General features: G+C 37.5%; 1 protein-coding gene across 2 annotated transcripts in view; it reads right to left on the bottom strand.

Annotated features, from left to right (window-relative positions):
• Window positions 1–15,209, bottom strand: part of EPHA6 (EPH receptor A6) — a 1,057,231-nt gene extending 1,042,022 nt beyond the window's left edge. Inside the window, exon 1 of one of the 2 annotated variants that reach the window (XM_080654948.1) lies at window positions 14,535–15,209. In XM_080654948.1, the coding sequence (XP_080511074.1) occupies window positions 14,535–14,916 (382 nt within the window). In that variant the 5' untranslated portion in view covers window positions 14,917–15,209. The remainder of the gene's footprint in view (window positions 1–14,534) is intronic. The other variant, XM_080654950.1, reaches the window with a different exon arrangement.
• Between the last annotated feature and the right edge of the window lie 6,129 nt (window positions 15,210–21,338).

The raw sequence follows: 21,338 nt of genomic DNA, 5'->3' as shown, positions 1-21,338 counted from the left end.
ACCTCCATTTCATTTACTTCCCTTTCTGGTAATGCCTGCTTTTCTTTCCTATGTGGGCTGTTTCTTTGTCTCCCCATGGTCTCTCTTCTCCGGGTGTCTGGTTATGTAGTTCTTTCTCTCCTTTCCGTGGTGGAGTGTAGAGTTCCTCTGAATCCGCATGTTTGCGCCAACTGGGGACCGGTGCTCTGGGATTCGCAGCTGTTTGGTGTGTGCCGCAGTTGTAGATTTTCTGGCTTCCGATAACATCCACTTTCCCCTTCAAGATGGCACGGTCTCCGTGTCCGAGCCAGTCTCTCTGGGAGAGAACCCAGCAGCAGTCGGGGCTGTCCGGACAGGGGAGGCCCGTCCCGAAATCCCCCACCATCTCCTGGAGTATAGCTGTCCCTCAACAAACACTCCCCATGCAACCCTCAGCTGTTCTTTCTATCTGCTCCGGGACAAGGCTCAGGACACGTCAGTCTATTCCGCCGCCATTTTTTTGATCCTCTCAACATTTTTAATTTTTAAGTTAACATGTATCGTAAACCACACAGGTAATGCTAATTTTACTTTCAACTAAAGGTAAAAATCAGTAGACAAAACATATAATCCATTAAAATTCAGATTTTATGTTATTATAGTTTCAAAATCAGCCACCATCATTAAAAATATTTCTTATAAAATGATGAAGTTTTTAATGAAAAAGCCAAGATAAAACACTTATTTAACAGTTCTATTTTTAATCTAAGACATTATTCACTTATTTATTTTTATTTATATACAGAATAAATTTTAATCTTTCAGTGCAGAATAACTAATAAAAAGGAACTTAAAAATTTAGGTCTGTACAAGAGTCATTCATTTTAATTATCCTATTATTTTCATATATTTATTACAATGTATCCCGACAAATTTGAAACTCATTTACATTTCTCATGTGTAACACATGCTTCTTATATGTTTGTAAAATGTTATATTATTCCACTTTTTTTATATTTGCTATACTGGTATTATTTAACTGTCAGATAAATCTATTTCATAGCATTGTCCTAAGGTCAAGAGTGGCATAGGGTGGGTAGGCAGAGCTCATTTCACTTCTAGCAGTTACACAGAATCATGGCCAATATATTGAATGAGTATTTATTCTCAGTGTTTCATAGATCACTGAGAACAGTACTTTTATCTTTTCACCTCTGTAAACAATATATCACAGATGAGAACTTATCTACAGAACAGCTAAATCCATATTGCTTTTATATATAAATGAATGTTTAATTATTCAATGACATATGGATAGCGTCATTAGTTAAATCTAAAGCTCTCAGAAATTCCAGACAGTGGACTGTCTTTGTATTGTCTGTACCCAGTCCAGTGAAAAAACGATAGTAGATATTAATAGATTTCATTTAAAAATTGGGTGAATATACATTTACTATTTTAGAATTTGAGAATTCTAGGAAAGTATATGTGAATAAACCATATATATTAAGAACCAAAGTGTTTATATCTAAATGATAAAAATAAAAAAATGAAAAAACAAAGGTAACTACAGCTACATTGCAATAAAATGAGAACTTTATAATAGAAAGAGGCTAATAGATGTAATCTGATATCAATGTTCAGAAACAATTTTAAGAAAAAAAAAGTCACTTAGTGTTAACAAGCATATTAAATCTTTAGAATACTAAACTTTAAAATAAATTATTAAATCTTAATTCTGATTTACTGGGTAAATGGGCTTCTGAATGACCTAAAATACAATGCATATATATATGTAGATATGTGTGTGTGTGTGTGTGTGTGTGTGTGTGTGTATATATATATATATATGTATATATATGTACATATATACATATATGTGTGTGTGTGTGTGTGTGTGTGTGTGTGTGTCTATTTCTGGCCATAAAATAGTGAATATTTTAAAGGCCCATATACATGTAATTTTTTTAAACAAACTACCAAACTGTCATTTTAATAACCTGGGTGAGCTATAGATTTTCTAACCTATAAAATGAAGTTATTATACAATAACTCTCTAAAATAGTAAGTCATACAACATGTACATTTTTCCTTAATATGTATCATGAAAATAACAGTAAAATTGGAACACCTTAATTTTTAATTTAAAACATATTAAAAAATATGCTATACCAGTAACATACATTTCTGAAATTGTGTGTTTCTTTTTTCTGATTAAAAATTGAGATCTCTTTCTGATTGCACCCTCATTAAATTGAGCATATAACATAGCCAAGGTAACAATGAACTTTCCTCATTAAGTGTTCTAGTATTCTAAAATTTTCCTGGCTATTACTCTCCTGTGTGTGTGGTGGTGGGGGGGGGGGTGTTTGCGCGCGCACGCTTTTTATCTCTTTCAGGCATTATACTAATTGCTAACAAGTGGATCAAAGTACCAGTTTTGATTTTAGAAACTGAAAAAACCCTTATGATTTTGTTCAATACTCTCTACTAGTTTGCTCAGCTGTTTCTCCTCACACTGAATGGCAACTACTAATTATCGTCACTTGCATTCACAAGATAAATATTATCTGAGTAGACTCTAAATCCTGAGGGAGAGAAGAAGAAAACTTCAGTGTTTTCTTTGTAAAAAAGTTTGAGCTAAGATTCTTATCAGTAACACTCTATACCTGCAGAGATTACAGGATCTAACCAAGAGTACTACTAGACATATATAACAAGAGAGGCTCCTTCACTAAACAGACTAATTTTTAAAATAGTACCATAATTCAGCTTTTTTTTCATATCCTTATTTTTCTTTCATTTTGGTATGTTTATAGCTACCTCATTATATTTGAAAATAAACTTCAGTTGTCTGAGAGAACAATTTTTTAAATAACTTATTTATTGTCCTATACGTAGTTTAATTCACTAATTACACATTTCTTTATCTTTAGTAATATATCATCTTATAGAAACGTAAGAAAAAAATTCTGCCACTAAAATAAAAATTAAGGTAATATTAAGATATAATTTAACTCAAATTTGGAGGTAATCACTTCAATTAGTATTAAATAATAATTACTCAGAATACATACTAATGTAGTGCCTTTTTATTTTCTAGTACACATAATATTCCTCTTTATTAACTTGTGTCAAATATACCTTTTATAATCAATACTAGTGGCCCGGTGCACGAAATTCGTGCATGGTGTGTGTGGGGGGGTGTTCCTCAGCCCGGCCTGCACCCTCTCCAATCTGGGACCCATCGAAGGATGTCCTACTGCTGGTTTACAGCAATCGGGCCTAAACCGGCAGTCAGACATCCCTCTCACAATCGGGACTGCTGGCTCCAGCCACTCACCTGCCTGCCTGCCTGCCTGATTGCCCCTAACCACTCTGCTTGTTGGCCTGCTCGCCCCCAACTGCCCCCCCCACCAGCCTGCTCGCCCCCAACTGCCCCCCTGCCAGCCTCATCACCCCCAACTGCCCCCCATGCCAGCCTTTCTGCCAACTGCCCCCCGCTGCTGGCCTGGTCATCCCCAAATGCCTCCCCGCCAGCCTGATCACCCCCAACTGCCCCCCGTGCCAGCCTGCTCGCCGCCAACTGCCCCCGACCGCCAGCCTGGTTGCCCCCAAATGCCCCCCCTGCTGGCCTGCTCGCCCCCACCTACCCTCCCCACTGGCCTGCTCGCCCCCAACTGCCCCCCTGCTGGCCTGCTCACTCCAAACTGCCCCCCGCTGTCCTGATCACCTCCAATTGACCGCCACTGATGGCCTGCTCACCCCCAACTGGCCCCCCCTGCTGGTCTGCTTACCCCCAACAGCCCCGCCTCCCACCAGCCTGATCACCCACAACTGCCGTCGTCCCATCCTGGCCTGATCACCACCCCCCGGGCGACCCAAGCTCCCAGCACCTCCTTTTTTCTTTCTTTTTTTTTTTTTAAGCGCCTCCTTGAGTGGAGGCCAGGGCCGGCTGGAAGCAAGTATCTGGGATTTATTTATCTTCTATAATTGAAACTTTGTAGCCTTGAGCAAAGGCCAGGGCCGGCCAGGGCAGGCGGGAAGCTTGGCTTCCTCCACCACCGGGGCAACCCAAGCCTCCTGCTTGCTCCAGCTGTGGCTGCCACCATCTTGGTTGGGTTAATTTGCATACTGGCTCCTGATTGGCTGGTAGGCGTGGCTTGTGGGCGTAGCAGAGGTATGGTCAATTTGCATGTTTCTCTTTCATTAGTGTAGATAGGTAGGCAAATTTCCATACACTTTTTTTTTTTTTAAATAGTGGGTGTTTTTCTTTATCCTGGATATGGTATGCTCTGTACTATCTAACAACATGTTTTTCCTTGCAATGCTCTTGTATCACAAAAATATAAGTATCATAATATAGTACAGTCAACTTGAAAGAATAATCACTCTACTATTAGTGATTAAATAAATGAATAAATTATGTATATAAACATTTACATATAGTGCTTATTTTCTATCAGTTACAGATAGCTATAGAGATACTTAAAATTACAAGAGCAAAAGAAATAACTGATTAGCAATTTCTATCTCCTAAACATGAAGTTTCTAAGGAGATATTTTGTATCGCCTATGATCAAAAGGTAAGCATGAAAACACTCAGACCAATGAAACAGAATTGAGAGCCCAGAAATAAAACCACATGTATATGGGTAAATAATTTTTGACAAAGAAGCCAAAAACATCCAGTGCAAAAAGAAAGTCTCTTCAATAAATGGTGCTGGGAACACTGGAAAGCCACATGCAAAAGAATGAAACTACAATAAATTAGATAGAAGAAAACATAGGTACTATAAACTTATGGACCTTGGTCTTAGAGATTTTATGAATCTGGCCCCAAAGGAAAAGTAAAGGTAAAAATAAATGAATGGGACTATATCAAACTAAAAAGCTTCTGCACAGCAAAAGAAACTGACAACAAAACCAATTGAATGGGAGTAGATATTTGCAAACAAGAGCTCCAACAGCGCGTTAATATAAAAAATATATAAAGAACTTGTGCAACTCAACACCAAACAAACAATCCAATTAAAAAATGGGCAGAGGACCTTAACAGATACTTCTCCCAAGACGACATATGAATCGCCAACAGATATATAAAAAGATGCTCAACTTCACTAGCAATTAAGGAAATGCAAATCAAAACTATAATGATATACCACATCATACCTGTTAGAGTGGCTATTATCAACAAGACAAGTAATAACATCTGTTGGAAAAGTTGTGGCAAAAAAGAAACCCTCTTCAATAAGTGGTGTTGGTGGGAATGTAAACTGGTACAGCCACTATGGAAAACAGTATGAAAGTTCCTCAAAAAATTAAGAATAGAATTACCATATGACACAGCAACCTGTCTCCCAGATATCTACACAAAAAATTTGAAAACATTTATTCACAAAGACGTATGTTCAACAAAGCATTACTCAGGGTAACCAGGATATGGAACAACTGAAACAACCTTTGATAGATGATTGGATAAAGAAGATGTGGTACATATTTACACTAATAAAAGAGTAAGATGCAAATTGATGGTATCTTCGCAACGCCCACCAGCCAATCAATAGTGAGTATGCAAATTAACCCAACAAAGATGGCAGGTTAATTTGCACATGCAGGTGCCGAGTGGCCGGGTAGGTCTGGACGCTTCTGCACCACCCCAGCCGCTCCGGGCCTCTGGGCACCATATGAAGGCAGAAAGGCGGCTCTGGCCGGAGCAAAGGTGGTGCCGGCAGCCAGGGGAAGGAAGGCCGTTCTTGCACGAATCTTCATTCATCGGGCCTCTAGTTTACAATAGAATGCTACTCAGTCATAAGAAAAGATGAAATACTGCCATTTGCAACAACATGGATGAACCTTGAGAATATCATACTAAGCAAAGTAAGTCAGAAAAATCTAAGAAGCATATTATTTTACTCATATGTGGGATATAAAACTGAGAGCAACAAATGAACAAACATGAAAAAGAAAAACCAAAACTCATAGATACAGATAGCAGTATTGTGGTTACCAGTAGTAAAGTATAAAGGGGTCAAATATATGGTGATGGAAATTGATTTGACTTCTGATGGTGGGCACACAATGCAATATACAGATCATTTGTCAGAGAAAGGTACACTTTAAACCTATGTAATCCTTTCAACCAATGTCACCCCAATAAATTTAAAGGGAAAAAATAACTCTAGAAAAAAGTAAGCATGACTTTTACATCTGAAGTTATGAAATGATATACGAGAGAAAGCAATGAGTTTTCAATCATATCCACCAAGTAGAGGTCATGAAACGGGCCAATGACCAGAGAACTCAACAGTATCCTAGGAAAGTAGCTGAACGTATTTTTCAGGACATGCACTGAAAATACACATTTTCATCACAATTCTCACTCCAAAGCTCAATTAAAATGTACATTTGCCAGTATTTTAAACTGGAAACTTGCACTTTAATTACTGATTTTAATGATTAACACACATTAAATAAACCAGAATAAGACAATCTAATATTCTTTAAACAAAAGCCCACTCCACACATGTCAGTTCACAGATTGCTATTACATATGTGAAACATTTATTTTCTACACATGAATGTTTTTTAAATGCATATTTATGCTTTATATTCATGTAATTAAATGGAATGTATAATCATCTATAAAACTAACGTTAGAAAATTCAATTTTATAAGTAAAACACATAAAAAGATTGACAGTGTTTCTTTACTCCTTTCTCCCACATAATCTAACTTATTATACAATTGTTCATCTTATAAAAAGTCAAGTAATTAAAGAGTAAACATCAGTCACTCAAAGATATAGAACATCAACAGAGCAGGCTGGGTTTCTAAAGAACAGAGATCATGTGATAATTATCACTACAGTTTAAGAACCTAGCAAACACAAGGAAGATGCTTAATATGGGATTACTAGAGGCCTGGTGCATGAAATTCATGCACTGGAGGGTCCCTCAGCCTGCCCTGCACCCTCTCGCAGTCCAGGACCCCTCAGGGAATGTCCACCTGCCGGCTTAGGCCCAATCCCCAGAGCCTAAGCCGGCAGACAGACATCCCTCTCGCAGTCTGGGACCCCTCACTCCTTACTGCCCGCCTGCAGTGGAGGTGGGAGAGGCTCCCACCACCACCGCTGCGTTCGCCAGCCATGAGCCTGGCTTCTGGCTGAGCAGCGCTCCCCCTGTGGAAGCGCACTGACCACCAGGGGCAGCTCCAGCATTGTCTGCCCCCTGGTGGTCAGTGTGCATCACAGCAACCGGTCGTTCTGCCGATCATTCCACCATTCAGTTGATTTGCATATTAGGGTTTTATTATATAGGATTGAGGGACTTATTTTAATTCTTAGATAAAATATCCTATATAATAAAAGCCTAATATGCTAAGTGTCCCGTCATCCAGTCAGCTATTTAACCAATCAAAGTGTAATATGCTAATGATATTCTAAGGCTGCTCAACCGCTCACTATGACGTACACTGACCATCAGGGTGCAGAGAGTCAACCAGTCGACCAGTCGCTATGATGTGCACTGACCACCAGGGGGCAGACGCTCTGACCGGTAGGTGAGCTTGCTGCTGGGGTCCAGCTGATCGGGACTGAGCGAGACAGGCCAGACATGCCCTAGAGCCCTCCCACGGTCCCTCCCTGGCTGGCCAGCCTCCCGCAGTCCCTCCCCAGCCACAACTGTGCACTGGTGGGGTCTCTCAGCCTGGCCTGTGCCCTCTCCCAATCCGGGACCCTTTGGGGGATGTCAAAGAGCCAATTTTGGCCCAATCCTACAGGCCAGGCCAAGGGACCGCACTGGTGCACGAATTCGTGCACTGGGCCTCTAGTAATGAAATAATAGATATTAATTTCAAATAAATGGTACATAAATACTTTATATTATAAGGGTTGATCACCAGTACTGTTATATGTTATCATATTTAACAAATGTGTTAAGTTTTTCTCATTGATTCTGGAAAGAGCTTAGAAACTCTTCACTAGATCATATATTTTGGGAAGGAAAATTCTCCTTGAACCCTCTTTCTATAAAATAGTAGGCCTTCAATACATACTGTTAAAAGAATGAATGGTTTCATTCAGTTTTAGAATATTTATTATTGAAAACTAAAACTGTATATAACTTAACAAGTCATAATGTTTATCAAAGGAAATAACTATAAAAGTATTTTCCAGAACTTTCTAAGCATTAAACTGTAAGATTTTCTATGCTTGAATATAGATTTAAGACTATGTGAAATGTTTAAATGAAGCATCTCCACAGTATGAATTTTCTAAATACACACTAAGTATATGACTGTTAAGTTAGGACTTTATGCTTCTATACATTTAATAAATGCATTCCTATAGTACTATTTACAGGCAACCCAAAGTAATGGATAATTAACTTGTCAGGGAAATTTTTAAAATTATATGAAATTTACTACTATTTAGTGGAAAACCTAATGGTTTCTTCCGTTTTCCTTGTTACCAAAACTGTGATATATATCATAATCTCATTTCTGGGTCTCTTACATGCTTTCTGAACCTTTATTTGTTTCTTTTCATTGAAACAAATGCAGAGAGAAAAGATTAATGGAAACTATCTAAAAACACACCTATTTTATATATAGTATTACCTAGATTTGTTTTTAATAACACTAATCTGACCATAATAGAGATGAATAAAACTGGTACATAAGGCAAACTTCCAAATATTGCTCTTTGTTAGCTAAAAACTAGACTCTGTTGGATTATTATATTGCTTTGTGAAGATGTCTCCACCCACTTGTACCATTATCCATTTTGAAAAAACTCTAATATATATGGAAAGTTATCAAGTCAGAAATGCATTAACAAATTGCATTTTTAATCTAATGAGTGTACATTATGTACAACAGTTTGAAATAGCAAAACTGTGCTATGAAGATTATATTTTAAACCATAGTCTGAGCTTAATAAAGTGGGAAATGGAAAACTCATCCCATCCTTCCTATGCCCTATCTATTACCAATAATTATATAGCAAGGTAATTTTTATGGGGAGCAATGGTAAATTTATTTTGGCCTCATAAGAAAAAATGACTTAAATGTTAAATATCTACATTTGTTTCTCTGTAAGGATAATATGGTTTCATAAATTATACCTCCAAAATATATCTCAAAGCCATCTTCTCTATATCTCCACTAATCAAGGCCAAGCCACCTCTTAATAACCTCTCTCCTGGACAATCTCAACAGACTCCTAATTCTACTCTTGCCATGTTCCAATCTCTTTGCTTACCAGCCATAATGCTCTTAAAATGAAAATTGCTTAAAATATCTCAAAAGCCTCTCATTTACCTAGAATAATATTAAAACACAACTCCATACCATGGCTTCTTTCTTTCTCTGTGGGATCTGGTTCCTAACCATTTTTCACAACTGATATGTTACTCTCTTCCTTGTTCAGCAAGCTCCAGTCACACTGGACTGGAGTCCCTTCAAATGTATCAAGCTCAATTCCCTTCAAGGTCACCATCCAGGCAGTTCCCTCTACCTGGATGGAATACACTTCTTCCCACTCTGTACTATTAGCTCTTTCTCTTCCCTAAGAATGTGGCTTAAATGTCACTTCTCCAGATAGGTCTTTCCAACCATCACATTTAAAATATCAGGTCTCTCCTGTTATTCTCTAATTCAAAGCCATTATTGTTTCCTCCATAGAATATCTAAGAACTTTTTTCACTTTATTTTACCTAACTTTGTTTTATCAGACTTCCTTAGTAGAAATAATGAGGGAATAGACAATGTTTGCCTTGCTTATCCTTTTTCCTCCATCATCCAGATATTAAATTCTAGAAAACAATACTTAATAAGGCAAATGTAGAACTAATATATAATTCCCCTTTTTAAAGAAATAACATTGGTTTAATGAAATTGCAATTTGATCAGAATCCTGATTTAATGCATGTTGCACAACTTCAAGTAATACAATTTTTATTAAAGAATACTGTAGATGTATAAACATCTGTGTAAATTGACAATGTACACTGTATAAGGTCAGTCTATTTTGATTACTTAACTATATATATTGATCTCCACTGTATTTATACTCTCAAAAAATGTTGAGACAAGAACACAATGAAAAACATCTATTACTGTAGGCGTTTTGTTGATGTACAATGTGAAAAAGTATCTATTCTTTGGACAAACGGAGTATATAGTTAGAAGTACTCAGTGTGTGAAGAAAGAAAGAATAATAGCATGATTGAGATATGATGCCTGTGTTAGGGAAAGAGGATTGGTAGAAGAAAATATAAGAAATCTATGATGCCTTTTGTACTTAAGTAGTTTATACTTGCAACATTTCTACTCTAATATTTATCTTAATGTTTCACTTTTTAACGTGAAAGTAACACAAAATTCTTTATATATTAAGTTTGAAAATATAAAAACAGTAAAATATGTAATTTAAACATTAATTTTGTCTTGTACCATTAGATATACATTTTTACTCCTAGGAAAATCCAAATATGTTCTACTGATGTTACTTCTAGTTTGAAGAAGAGATCCTTACACGACATTGTATAATTTTTTTGCAAGAAAAAGATTTTAGATATAGTCTTATCCCCAACCCAGAGGAAACAACACTTAGATGATCAATGCATATTAATGACATTTTCTCTTTCTACTTCAAATACTAATCATAACAACTAATTACACAATTACTTATTTCAATTTGTAAATGTATAACAAATTACATTCCAAGTTGTTTTTAACCCCATGAAGGCATGTAATTAAAATCTCCTGTACCTTTACAGCTATGAAGTTTATTCCTGTAAGTGAATTTTATCTAAGTGAAATTCTTTTAGAAATATTCTTTGTAAATCATGTAGTTTTCCTTACTTAACAAATTTTTAATGTTTTCAGTGAAGGTCATTCTTGAACTTTCTAAAAAAATTTCAACTCCTTCTTTCCTATTACCATAAGAACAATATTTAGTTTTATAATTTGTGAACAATACTTATGGCAGTTAACTAATTTTAGGCTACAAATTTTAATTAAGCAGGTATTTTTCTGCTTAGGTATGTTCACCTGTATTTACATACAACTTAGTGAATTTTACACTCAATTCATCCAAAGTAAGAAATTCAATGAAACTAACAAATCAGACTATTGTTTTGCTTGTTTCATTTGGCACTTAATTCCCTGAAGGAAAAAAAGATAAATTCACACAATCTTGGTAGTAAAATAAGCTCACTGGATTCTTGTATCCAAACCATATTTTGATTTAATGAATTACTTGAGTATCTGATTGATGATGAGCCACACCCTGAGAGATGCATCAACTTTTTCAGGCTATACAGTACTATTTGCTCAAGTAGAGTAATCTTTGAATAAATGGACCCCTGATGGCTACTAAGCACTATAATTGATATACATGGTTACTTACGTATGAAACAAAACTGTATTTTATATTCACCTAAGCGTCAGTACAGAGATAAAAGTTTATATATATTGAGAAGACAAAATATGTTATTTTAAAATAAAATTGCCAACACCTAATACATACTGAGGTCTTAAATACAGGGAAAATTATTAGAGTAAGAGAAATATGAACACAAATCATGTTTTCACTTACTAAACAGATGAGTGATCTAGGAAGCAACTCTACTTTCTGATCAATTCAAGGAGGTTGGGTAATAGGAAGACAGAGTCAAATTGATTTATTTCGTCTTTATAGTGCACAGCTTCACAGCCAGTTAAAAGACAAGAGAAAAGATTGCTTCCTATAGTCAAGTTACTCTTAGCACCATGTTAAGCACCATGTTAAAAATGAGGTAGTTCACTTTTTTGTCATTATCATTATTTTACTCAGTCTAAGTATGGAAAACTAGGAGGGGGGGGGAAGAAGGTGAATCCATTCATTTTAATCATGAAGAATTTTATATAATTTGGTAAAAATAGATATTAAAAAATTTACTTTAACATCCTTAAGTAGAAGGCAAGTAACATAAAAATAAAATTTTACCCTTCGTAAAGTAACAAATTTTAAAAATAAAACATGAATTCCATTAGCTCTTAAGATGAAAAGTTACTAGGAAAATGAACACATTTTCTTAAAATTAACTATTAATCACATTACTGATATTTATTAGGTATATTAGATATCTAATTTATATTTCACATTAAATATTTCTATATTTTATACATATTATGATTCTGCAATACCCCATGTTTTCAAAGTTCAAAAATTGGTAAGTTACACTTTGATTCGTTATCTATGAAACTACAAATTAAAAAAATATGCCCAAAATGTCCACAAGAAAAAAATTTTGCAGTTTGAAATTTTATTAACTATTAGTGTGATCACTTCAGTATTTGAAAGTTATTTAAAGGTATAAGGCATAATTTCTAATCACTTTGACTTAGGCTGTAAAAGCATTTTATGTCTGAAGAAAAAATCTGAGCACACTTTCTTGAGTCTTCTTTTGAAGAACTCTAAATTTTACCCAACTTGGCCTTAAGGCACTATTTTACCCAAATGTAGCATTATGCAAAGCCTGTGTTTTTAGCATATGAACAGAAATTCAAATTAAGAGTTTTACTAAACTATCTTTAATGATCCTATTTGATAGGTAAACTGAATAATATTCATTCACTATCATTAAGTTAAGCTAATTGATTTTAAAAAAACATCCATAAATTATACATATTTGGTAAATATTGTAGGCTAAATGTCTTTTAAAAGTATGTGAAAGTCATCAAAATAGATTTTAAAAATTACTGCAAGAGGTTAACAAGTAACTCTCTTCTATGCCCTTAACATTAATATCTGAAAGGTTATACTTTAATACTTGACATATTTTGGTAGAATAGCACATTAGTCATTTGTAGATTCAGAATACGTTTTATTTTGTATCCTTGAGGCTTAGGGTGGTCACTGATGTCTCTTAGGCACTTAATGAATAAATACATATTGACTGAGTGAAACTACTGCATGGCATGCAAATAACTTTTAAACACTTCTAGTAAACTTGACTCTCAAAGTATACATCTCTTTTAGTAGCCCTAGATACTAACATAGAGTATAATATTTAAAAATTATTTTTCTCTCCTTAAAATGTAAAAAGACCAAGTAAATAATTATGTTATTTTTAACAATCTATTTTCACACAGGTTGATTCAGTTAACTACCCCTTTGATATTTAATGCCAATAGCCCTTAAAAACAATTGAGGGATGTATATGAAGAATAGGAGAATATGGAACTATAGGGGGCACTTATGTGATACATCTTCAAAGACATGATGGTGGTGTATGCTTTCCAAATTTATGCATGCATTTGGGATTGCAATCTGGCAGGGAAAAAAACAAAACACACACACATTACAAAAATAGAAATGTTTAGGAAAACATGCCAAAAACACACATTGTATAAATGAAAACAATTGAATATTGATTCTGAATACTCCTAAATAGAAGTAAATGGTCATATATGTTTATGGCAAAAAGAAAGCTGTGTTATTTTACTTGCCTTCTCTCTTAACCTCACCCTCACAAAAATGTGCACACTCTTATGTCATCTGACCTCCATTTTTATATCTGCAAATTATTCCAAGGCCTTATATGTTAAATAATAACTATAATTGAAATTTTATAGTAAAGTCTTTAGACATAACAGGTGATATATTTCAGTGGTCATCACATTGCCAATGAGAGCATCCAGCCAGGTACATGCTGGAAAACTTTTATGGATGTTCGCTGCTTAGTCTAAGAGGGTTTACATTATGCAGGTGATATTTTTATAGATCTTAAAAAATCAGAGCAAATCCAAGATACGTTTCATAAAAACAGTTTGAACAGAAGAAATAATTCAAAAATTCTAATTGCCTTTCATTCTGTAAACCTTTCACTTTTCACACACTATTCAAATCTTTATTTTATCACTTTACCTACTAAAACAGTCTTCCTCAAAAAAAATCTACCAGAGACTGGATTTTAGAAATAGGATATTCACAACTTGGATATTCACACTTAACGCTTATCCTCCTCTACCCGCTTTGGGCACAAGAAAAAAGAAACCACAAACACACTGACCTAGGAATGATTTCAAACAAGTCCACTACACTCAGTCTGGATGGGACAAGGGGGCCGGCTGCGGAGAGGCGAGGGCAGCAGAGTGACCCAGGGCAAAAGCAAGTATTTGGTCCTAGGGCAGAGCGAAAGCAATTTGCTTTCCTAAAGGCATGTGAAACCCTACACTTCACCCAGCTCGGAGCGGCCGGCCACCCAAACCCAGAAGTGTCCATTAAGCGCGTGCCAGGAAGACTGGCCTCCGGTGGAGCGGTCCCGCCGCCGCCAGCCGCGGCACTCGGCTACTGCTGAGGCTCACGCATCCCTTTAAAGACATTTGGAAGCAGTAGGGACCGAAGTCGGGCAGGTCGCGGTCCCAGGCAATGTGGACACGGAGCTCTGGAACATCCTGGACCACTCTGGGAGCGAGCCTGGAGAAACTATACCGGGATGAAGTTACCTGCGGGAGGCGACCAATGCCCCGGTCCTCAGAGCACCCACCTCCTCCGGCCCCTCCCGCTCCTCCGCCCCGTCCCTTACCTTGGTTGTTGGAAACATGACTGCAGTCTCCCGGCCAAACTGTCAGCAGAGGCAGGAAGAAACCTAATTGCAGAAGAAATTCTCGGACTTCGCAGCCCCCCATGGCTCTCCCAGGCGCTCCTCTCCTCCCCCTTAAAGAGTAGTGGCAGCCGCGCAGCCAGGTATTCTGTGTAGGGTAGGGGACCTGGTCCACGTCTTCTTCCTCCTCCTCTTCCTCCTCCACCCTGCCCGCAGGGGGTGTCCCGGGGCGCCCCCCGCGCGAGGCCCCGAGGGCAGGGCACGAAGGTCCAGGCTGCCCAGGTGCAGGCGCCGCTACTCCGGAGGAGGACGCTGCCGGCGGCGCCAGGGAGCTCCCGGCGGCTGTAGGCGAGCGGAATTGCATCCACCACCGCGTCCCGCTCGCGCGAGGACTATTCACTTGGGCCTGGGAGAGCGCGCGCGCAGGAGCGAGCTCGGGCTGTGGTTTGGGGAGGGAAGCGAGAGGCGGGGGAGGGCCCCTCCGGGCGGGGAAGGGGGAGGGACGACCAGGTGCGGCGGCCCGAGCCTCTCCGGACTGGAGTGGGCACTTGCGGAGCCGAAGGCGGGGGAGGCGCAGAAGGCGCGGGGCCGCGGGAACTTTCCTCTGGCCTGTGCGGGGAGAGCGGCGCGAGTGACGTGGGGCCGCGAGTGGTCCGAGCCGGCTACGAACTGCGCCTCAGCCCCTCGCTGGTGTGGCGACGGCAGCGGTTCGCACCGCAGGCACTTCCAATTCGGCCGCGTCTACGCCGCGCCTCGGCCTCGGCAGCCGCTTCCCCGGCATTTCTGAGGCCGCACTTAGTCCCCCAAGCACTTTGCTCCCCATTTCGCAGCGGTGGCGCCCAGCGTTTTAGGCTTGTCAGCCCCCGACACCGCCTCCCCACACTTCACGTCTCCGTCGCAGGAGGGGAAGCGCCGTGGGCAGGCGCTCTCTGTCCGCGGCGAGCCTCGTGTGGCGGACCAGCCGGACCGCTCCCCTTCGTGGGTCGTCCAAACTTGCCCACCAGAGCGAGCGCCTCAGCTTTGGGGCCTCCTCCGCGGCTGGAGTCCGGGGAAAGCAACGGGAGGGAGCCGGCAGCGGAGAGTCGCACCAGGCTGGACGTGGCCGGGTGCCTGGCCCGGCTTCACTGAGGTCTTCCCGTCGCCTGAGGTGGTGACTTCGCGCTGGAGGTCACGAGCATGGTCGCCGCCGCGGGCGCTGGGGTTCCGGGGTCCGGAGCGCCCGCGGCGTGGCAGCGTCGGATCGCGCTCCGAGCAGCCCAGGGCTGAGCGGCGCGTGGCCACGTCCTCGGCGGCGCCGGGAGCGTGGAGAGCGTGGCGGAGGGACCGCTCTGGCGCCTGAGCCGCCCTCTCGCGGTCCCCCGCCCTCGCGGCGCTCGCAGGGGCCGGTCAGGAGCCGGCACTGGCTCTTCCGCGGACCCGCGCGGCGCTCATGCCAGGGCCAGGGTCGCACGCAGGGGTAACAGCGAGGGGCGCTCGGCGTCCGTGGCCCTCGCGCTCTCGCCCTGGAGCGACGGGCACAGAGGGCAGGGCCGAGCCGGAGCGCTGCGGAGCTCCGCCAGCTCGGCGCTCTGCCGGCCCAGCAGCCGCGGCTCGGATGCTGCCAGTTCGGCGCTAGAGGGGGTTAGTCGCCAATAAAATCGCCTCCCCTGCTCGCGGGTGGAGAGCTCCCTCACGATGCACCCAAGGAAAGGAGGAATGCTCTCCGGCTAAACATAACGCGTTAACAAGGCGCGGAGGAGCCTATATTGCTAGTGTGGGGAATTCTCTAATACTGTATTCGCTGTTATTATAATCCTTATTTTCTTTCTTGAAGGGACTTAGGCCCTCCTCAAAGCTCATAAGAATGTCTTGAAAAAAATGTGCATGACAAGGAGACAAATGAACCGAGAAGAGAAAGTAGCGGTATTACAGAGGGTAGAGGGAACATTCAGAGTGGGCAGAGGGCACGGAGGGAAATGGCAAAGTGGCAGGAGTTGGGGGAGTGGTCGATGAAGGAATCAGGAGTCGACCTTCCATGCTCAGAAATTTCTGGAAAAGAAGGGGCCCTCCCCTTCAATGTTTTTTAGTCTTGGATGTTGTGTCCCCTACTGCAATTGAAGAGGTTTCAATTATTGCATTATAGTCAATTGGAGGTAAAGATATGCAAAAGATGCACTATGTCTAATTCAGCTGCGTGGAGAGAAATGTGAAATGCAAGTGATTTTGAGAATGTGAGGACGGTTTCTGATTGGTGACTGTACTTTCTCATTAGGAATGCAAATACTCCTCTCTAAAACTGTCCACGCTAATTTAAATGTATGCAAATCACCTCTGAAAAGATAACCAAGTATGGGGTTTATATATTGGTACTTAAAAAGGTAAAATCTGACTTTGTGTCTGATTTACCACTCTTACTGATATTAACTGACCACATGGGCATTTGCAAATTGAATTTATAATTAACAAACTGTAAAATTAAAGGGTTATAATATAAATCATAATGTCTAAATAAATAATGTTCTTAGAAGTGTTTAATGACTCATTATACTGATGTTTTGATTCAAAATCATCTTTTTATGTACTTTACTGTCAATATATTTCCATGACCTTTTTATAATTAAACTTGAAAATTTAAATGTTTATTTACAGTGAATAGTTTTATAGACTTAAGTAACAAGTCACTAAGAGAAAAATTGTGTCCAAAGAAATCTTTCCTTATAAATGCCTAAAATATACTGTATGCTGTTAAACTGAAGAAATGTATATTATTATCTTAGAAATATAAACCATGTTAACCTATTTCTAAACTTGTGGTTTTTAGATTAACTAGACTTGCAAGGAGGTTTTTTTAAAACTGCAAGAATCCCTAGAATAAAAATTTTTAGTATCAAAATGTCAAATTCTGATACTTTGCTTGAATATAACATTTTAGAGAATACAATATAAACAAAACACCAAGAAGCTTCTTTTAAAATTACGCTATAAGGGAATGGTTCTAATAGAGAGGAAGAAAGGAAAGAAGGAAGGAAGGTAAGAAGGAAGGAAGGAAGGAAGAAAGGAAGGGAGGGAGAGAGGGAAGAAAAAGATTTATAAAAGCTAAGGTTAATTTCTAGGACTCACAATTACAAATCATGGTACAATATGTGAAGCTTAAACTATTATTTACTTCAGAGTAACAAAAACAACTTGACTAAACTGGATTTCTATCCTCACCCCTACCTACAATTCACCTAAATTCACAATTTTTGTTTGTTTAAATAAATCAGAGCCCATTGTAGTATAATATGCTACTTTTACCTGGTCAAATAATTGAGAGTCACATTCTGGTTCGGGTTTTTAAGAAAAATATAATTACAACATTTTTCTCAATATTAAGATAAACACACTTCATATGTTAAATATTGTCTATTGTATTGTCTAGATGTCCTCATGTAAAAATTTAAAAAAGATTAACTGAAATATAATTATCATGACCTTTGACTATAAGACTATTCCATGGGTTTGACATGATTATTAATTTCAAAACATGATTATAAAAAGAATTATAACCATTTGTCTACTTGTGTTATAGATTATATACATATAAGTTTATATTTATTTACACACATATAAACAATGTTCATATGTATATTCATTCTAAAATATTTGTTGAATTCTTTCTATATGCTAGGTTCTCTTCATTCAGAGAAGAGTTAGTGGTTATATGAGTAAAAATAATTTGTTTTTAAAAGCTAACTTTTAAAATATTGTCGTGGTTATCTATGTGAGCTAGAAGCAATTGCACTTAACAGAAATGTACTACTTTTATTTTTTTAATGTTGACATGTGACAGTTTAAAAATTATAAGCCACTCAATGAACCAAATGCAATATTCATGTAGATTTATCTGCACTTGTCTGTTTATTTTTTTTTATTTTTTTTAAAATATATTTTATTGATATTTTACAGAGAGGAATAGAGAGCTAGAAACATCGATGAGAGAGAAACATCGATCAGCTGCCTCCTGCACACCTCCCACTGGGGATGTGCCCACAACCAAGGTACATGCCCTTGACCGGAATCGAACCCGGGACCCTTCAGTCCGCAGGCCGACGCTCTATCCACTGAGCCAAACCGGTTTCGGCTGCACTTGTCTGTTTAAATCATACCAATATTCAAAAAAGCATTCATGTCTCATTTTTCAATACTATATTGTTCACAATTAGCATTCTCTCAGATCATTGGTCTGGATTCAGGTAAGAATGATTACATTTTTATTAAATAGAATGTATTACACTAAAATTAATCTAAGCTTTCATTTACAGTAGAAATAATAGTATTCACAAATACTATTTGCTTTTTAAAATGATGAAAGGAGAGACTTAACTTGCAATTAATTCCTTTGAGAAAAAAAAAGGATTATAATGTTTAATAGCATCTTTCATAGCTTGAAAAAGTCTTAAGTATTTTATTCTGATAGAAGAGTAAGTTATTCCATTTATATCTGTAATTTTTATTGTCTAAAATCAAGGTAGAAGCAACATAAAAAGAATGTTGATCCTGTAGTGTGTCAAAACATCAGGTCTTCAAATATTAATTTAGTAATTTGAAAGATACAATGTCTAAGTCTTTTTTGTTAATATAAAATTGAGAGATATGCTGTAAACAATACTATAATTGTCATGTCATTAACTTTAAAATATAAATTAATTAAAAGATTAAAGTGTATGCTTTAGCACGTGAACAGCTGAAGTAAAAAAAAAAAAAAAAAAAGTCCACAAGGTGAAATATAGTAAATTTAAGGCCCTTTGTATTAAAAAAATATGTAAGCACGGGAAAAACACACATATTTATGTTGGAATTTTTTTCTTTGATATTAGGGTGTAGTTAATACTTTCATTAAATAAGAAATTCAAAGCAGTGCTGGGTATTTTACTTTATTGTTAGCATATTAAATCTTAAAAATCTCACAGAAAAAATATTAACTTGAGACAACATAAAATGAACTACAGTGTGTTCTGCTGTAATACTTCATTTTGTTCTTGTGTAGTATGGTATTTTATGGTAAAAGAAAAATATATGTATATATATTATTTACAGAAATAATATATATGTGTGAGTGTCTAAGCTTGTAATCCAATGTAAACATCCTTTCTAGTATTTTTCTAATTCAGTAACCATTTACCAAGTGAGATTTTCATGTGCATTTGTGCTGAGCGTTATGGGCAAGGTACAAAGATTATTATATTTAGTTCCTAACCATCAAGAGTTTATGTTATATTGAAGGGCAAAGACATATGAATTATTCCAACACAAATCATTCTATAATATCCCCTAATGAAGTCCCAAATTATTATAGTTATAAAAAAGTAGAGGAATTCCCCTCTTAGACATGGATATCTACAGTTACTACTTTTGCTTGAGTTAAACTTACTCTTAGTTTGGGTTGATTCATCCTCTGAAAGCTAGTGCATGAACTTTTACTAACATCAAATACAATATTAAAAGTTATGCACAATAGCCAAAACCGGTTTGGCTCAGTGGATTGAGCGTCAGCCTGTGGACTGAGGGGTCCCGGGTTTGATTCCGGTCAAGGGCACGTAACTTGGTTGCGGGCACATCCCCAGTAGGAGGTGTGCAGGAGGCAGCTGATCGATGTTTCTCTCTCATCGATGTTTCTAACTCTCTATCCCTCTCTCTTCCTCTCTGTAAAAAATCAATAAAATATATTAAAAAAAAAAAAGTTATGCACAATAGCCAAATAATTCAACTAGATTAAACTAACTTGTATTTTTTAAATGAAATCAAATACTCTGTGTGGCATCAGTATCCACAAAAGGTAATTTTAGCTAAATTATGTAGAGAATTTTTTAAATGATATATTTAATTTTATTTTAATTTTACTAGTAACATATTATTCAGTATATCTTTTATGCCCCAGAATGATCAGTTCTGTCAAAACAATTTTGTTTTCATTCATTTATAATAAATATAAAGCACTATTCTAAAATTCAAACAGTAAACAACTAATGATAGATATAAAACTACCTTAAAAACTGTTTCTAAATGAAAGTATGCCTGATTATTTCCATCATAACAAATAAGATAACACTATAACAGGAATACTGCTATTAATTTCTATTAGAGTCTCAAATTAGTCAATCAAAATAGAGTTAGTATTTTGTCTTGTATTATACATGCATTCAGACCCCTTATGCCGTGCTTCAGTAAAAATGGGTTTTGTGATAAAAATACTTAGATATGTCAAATAGTTAAATGTTTAATGTATTAATAATATCCATATTAATAACCCTTGTCCACAAAATATTTTAATACAAATAATGCAAAATATCTTCTTTTACTACAACAAATTAAAGATAGATTAAAGTGTCAGAGGAAAAGAAGTGATTCCTTATTATATCTCTTAACCTGAATTTTGTGGGTAAAGTGTTTTATAAAAGTATTTTTTAATATTTCAGTTTAGTTTGCATTTTTTAAGTTCTGTATTTTTTTTGTGTGTATATTAAACTTGATAAAAATAAAAGAACAAATCTTGAGTGATATCTCATTATATTTCCAAGTGACCTATAACAACCCTATAAAAACTTAATATACCTAATATTTACCTTTTTGTCAGGGGTTCTATATCATTTTAATCACAGTGTATTTCTTAACTAAGGCTATTAAAATTGTTTCATGGAACATAAACATTTCTCAATGTCATATTATAATTATTAGGTGATTAAAAATTATATATAACTCAGTCATACCAATCATTTAAAAATTAGCATATGATTTTTCACATTCTTGACCAACTTTGATTCACAT

Source organism: Plecotus auritus (assembly GCF_963455305.1).
Source record: "Plecotus auritus genome assembly, chromosome: 2".
NCBI classification, from domain to species: domain Eukaryota; kingdom Metazoa; phylum Chordata; class Mammalia; order Chiroptera; family Vespertilionidae; genus Plecotus; species Plecotus auritus.
This window is presented reverse-complemented; position numbering and strand designations above follow the sequence as displayed.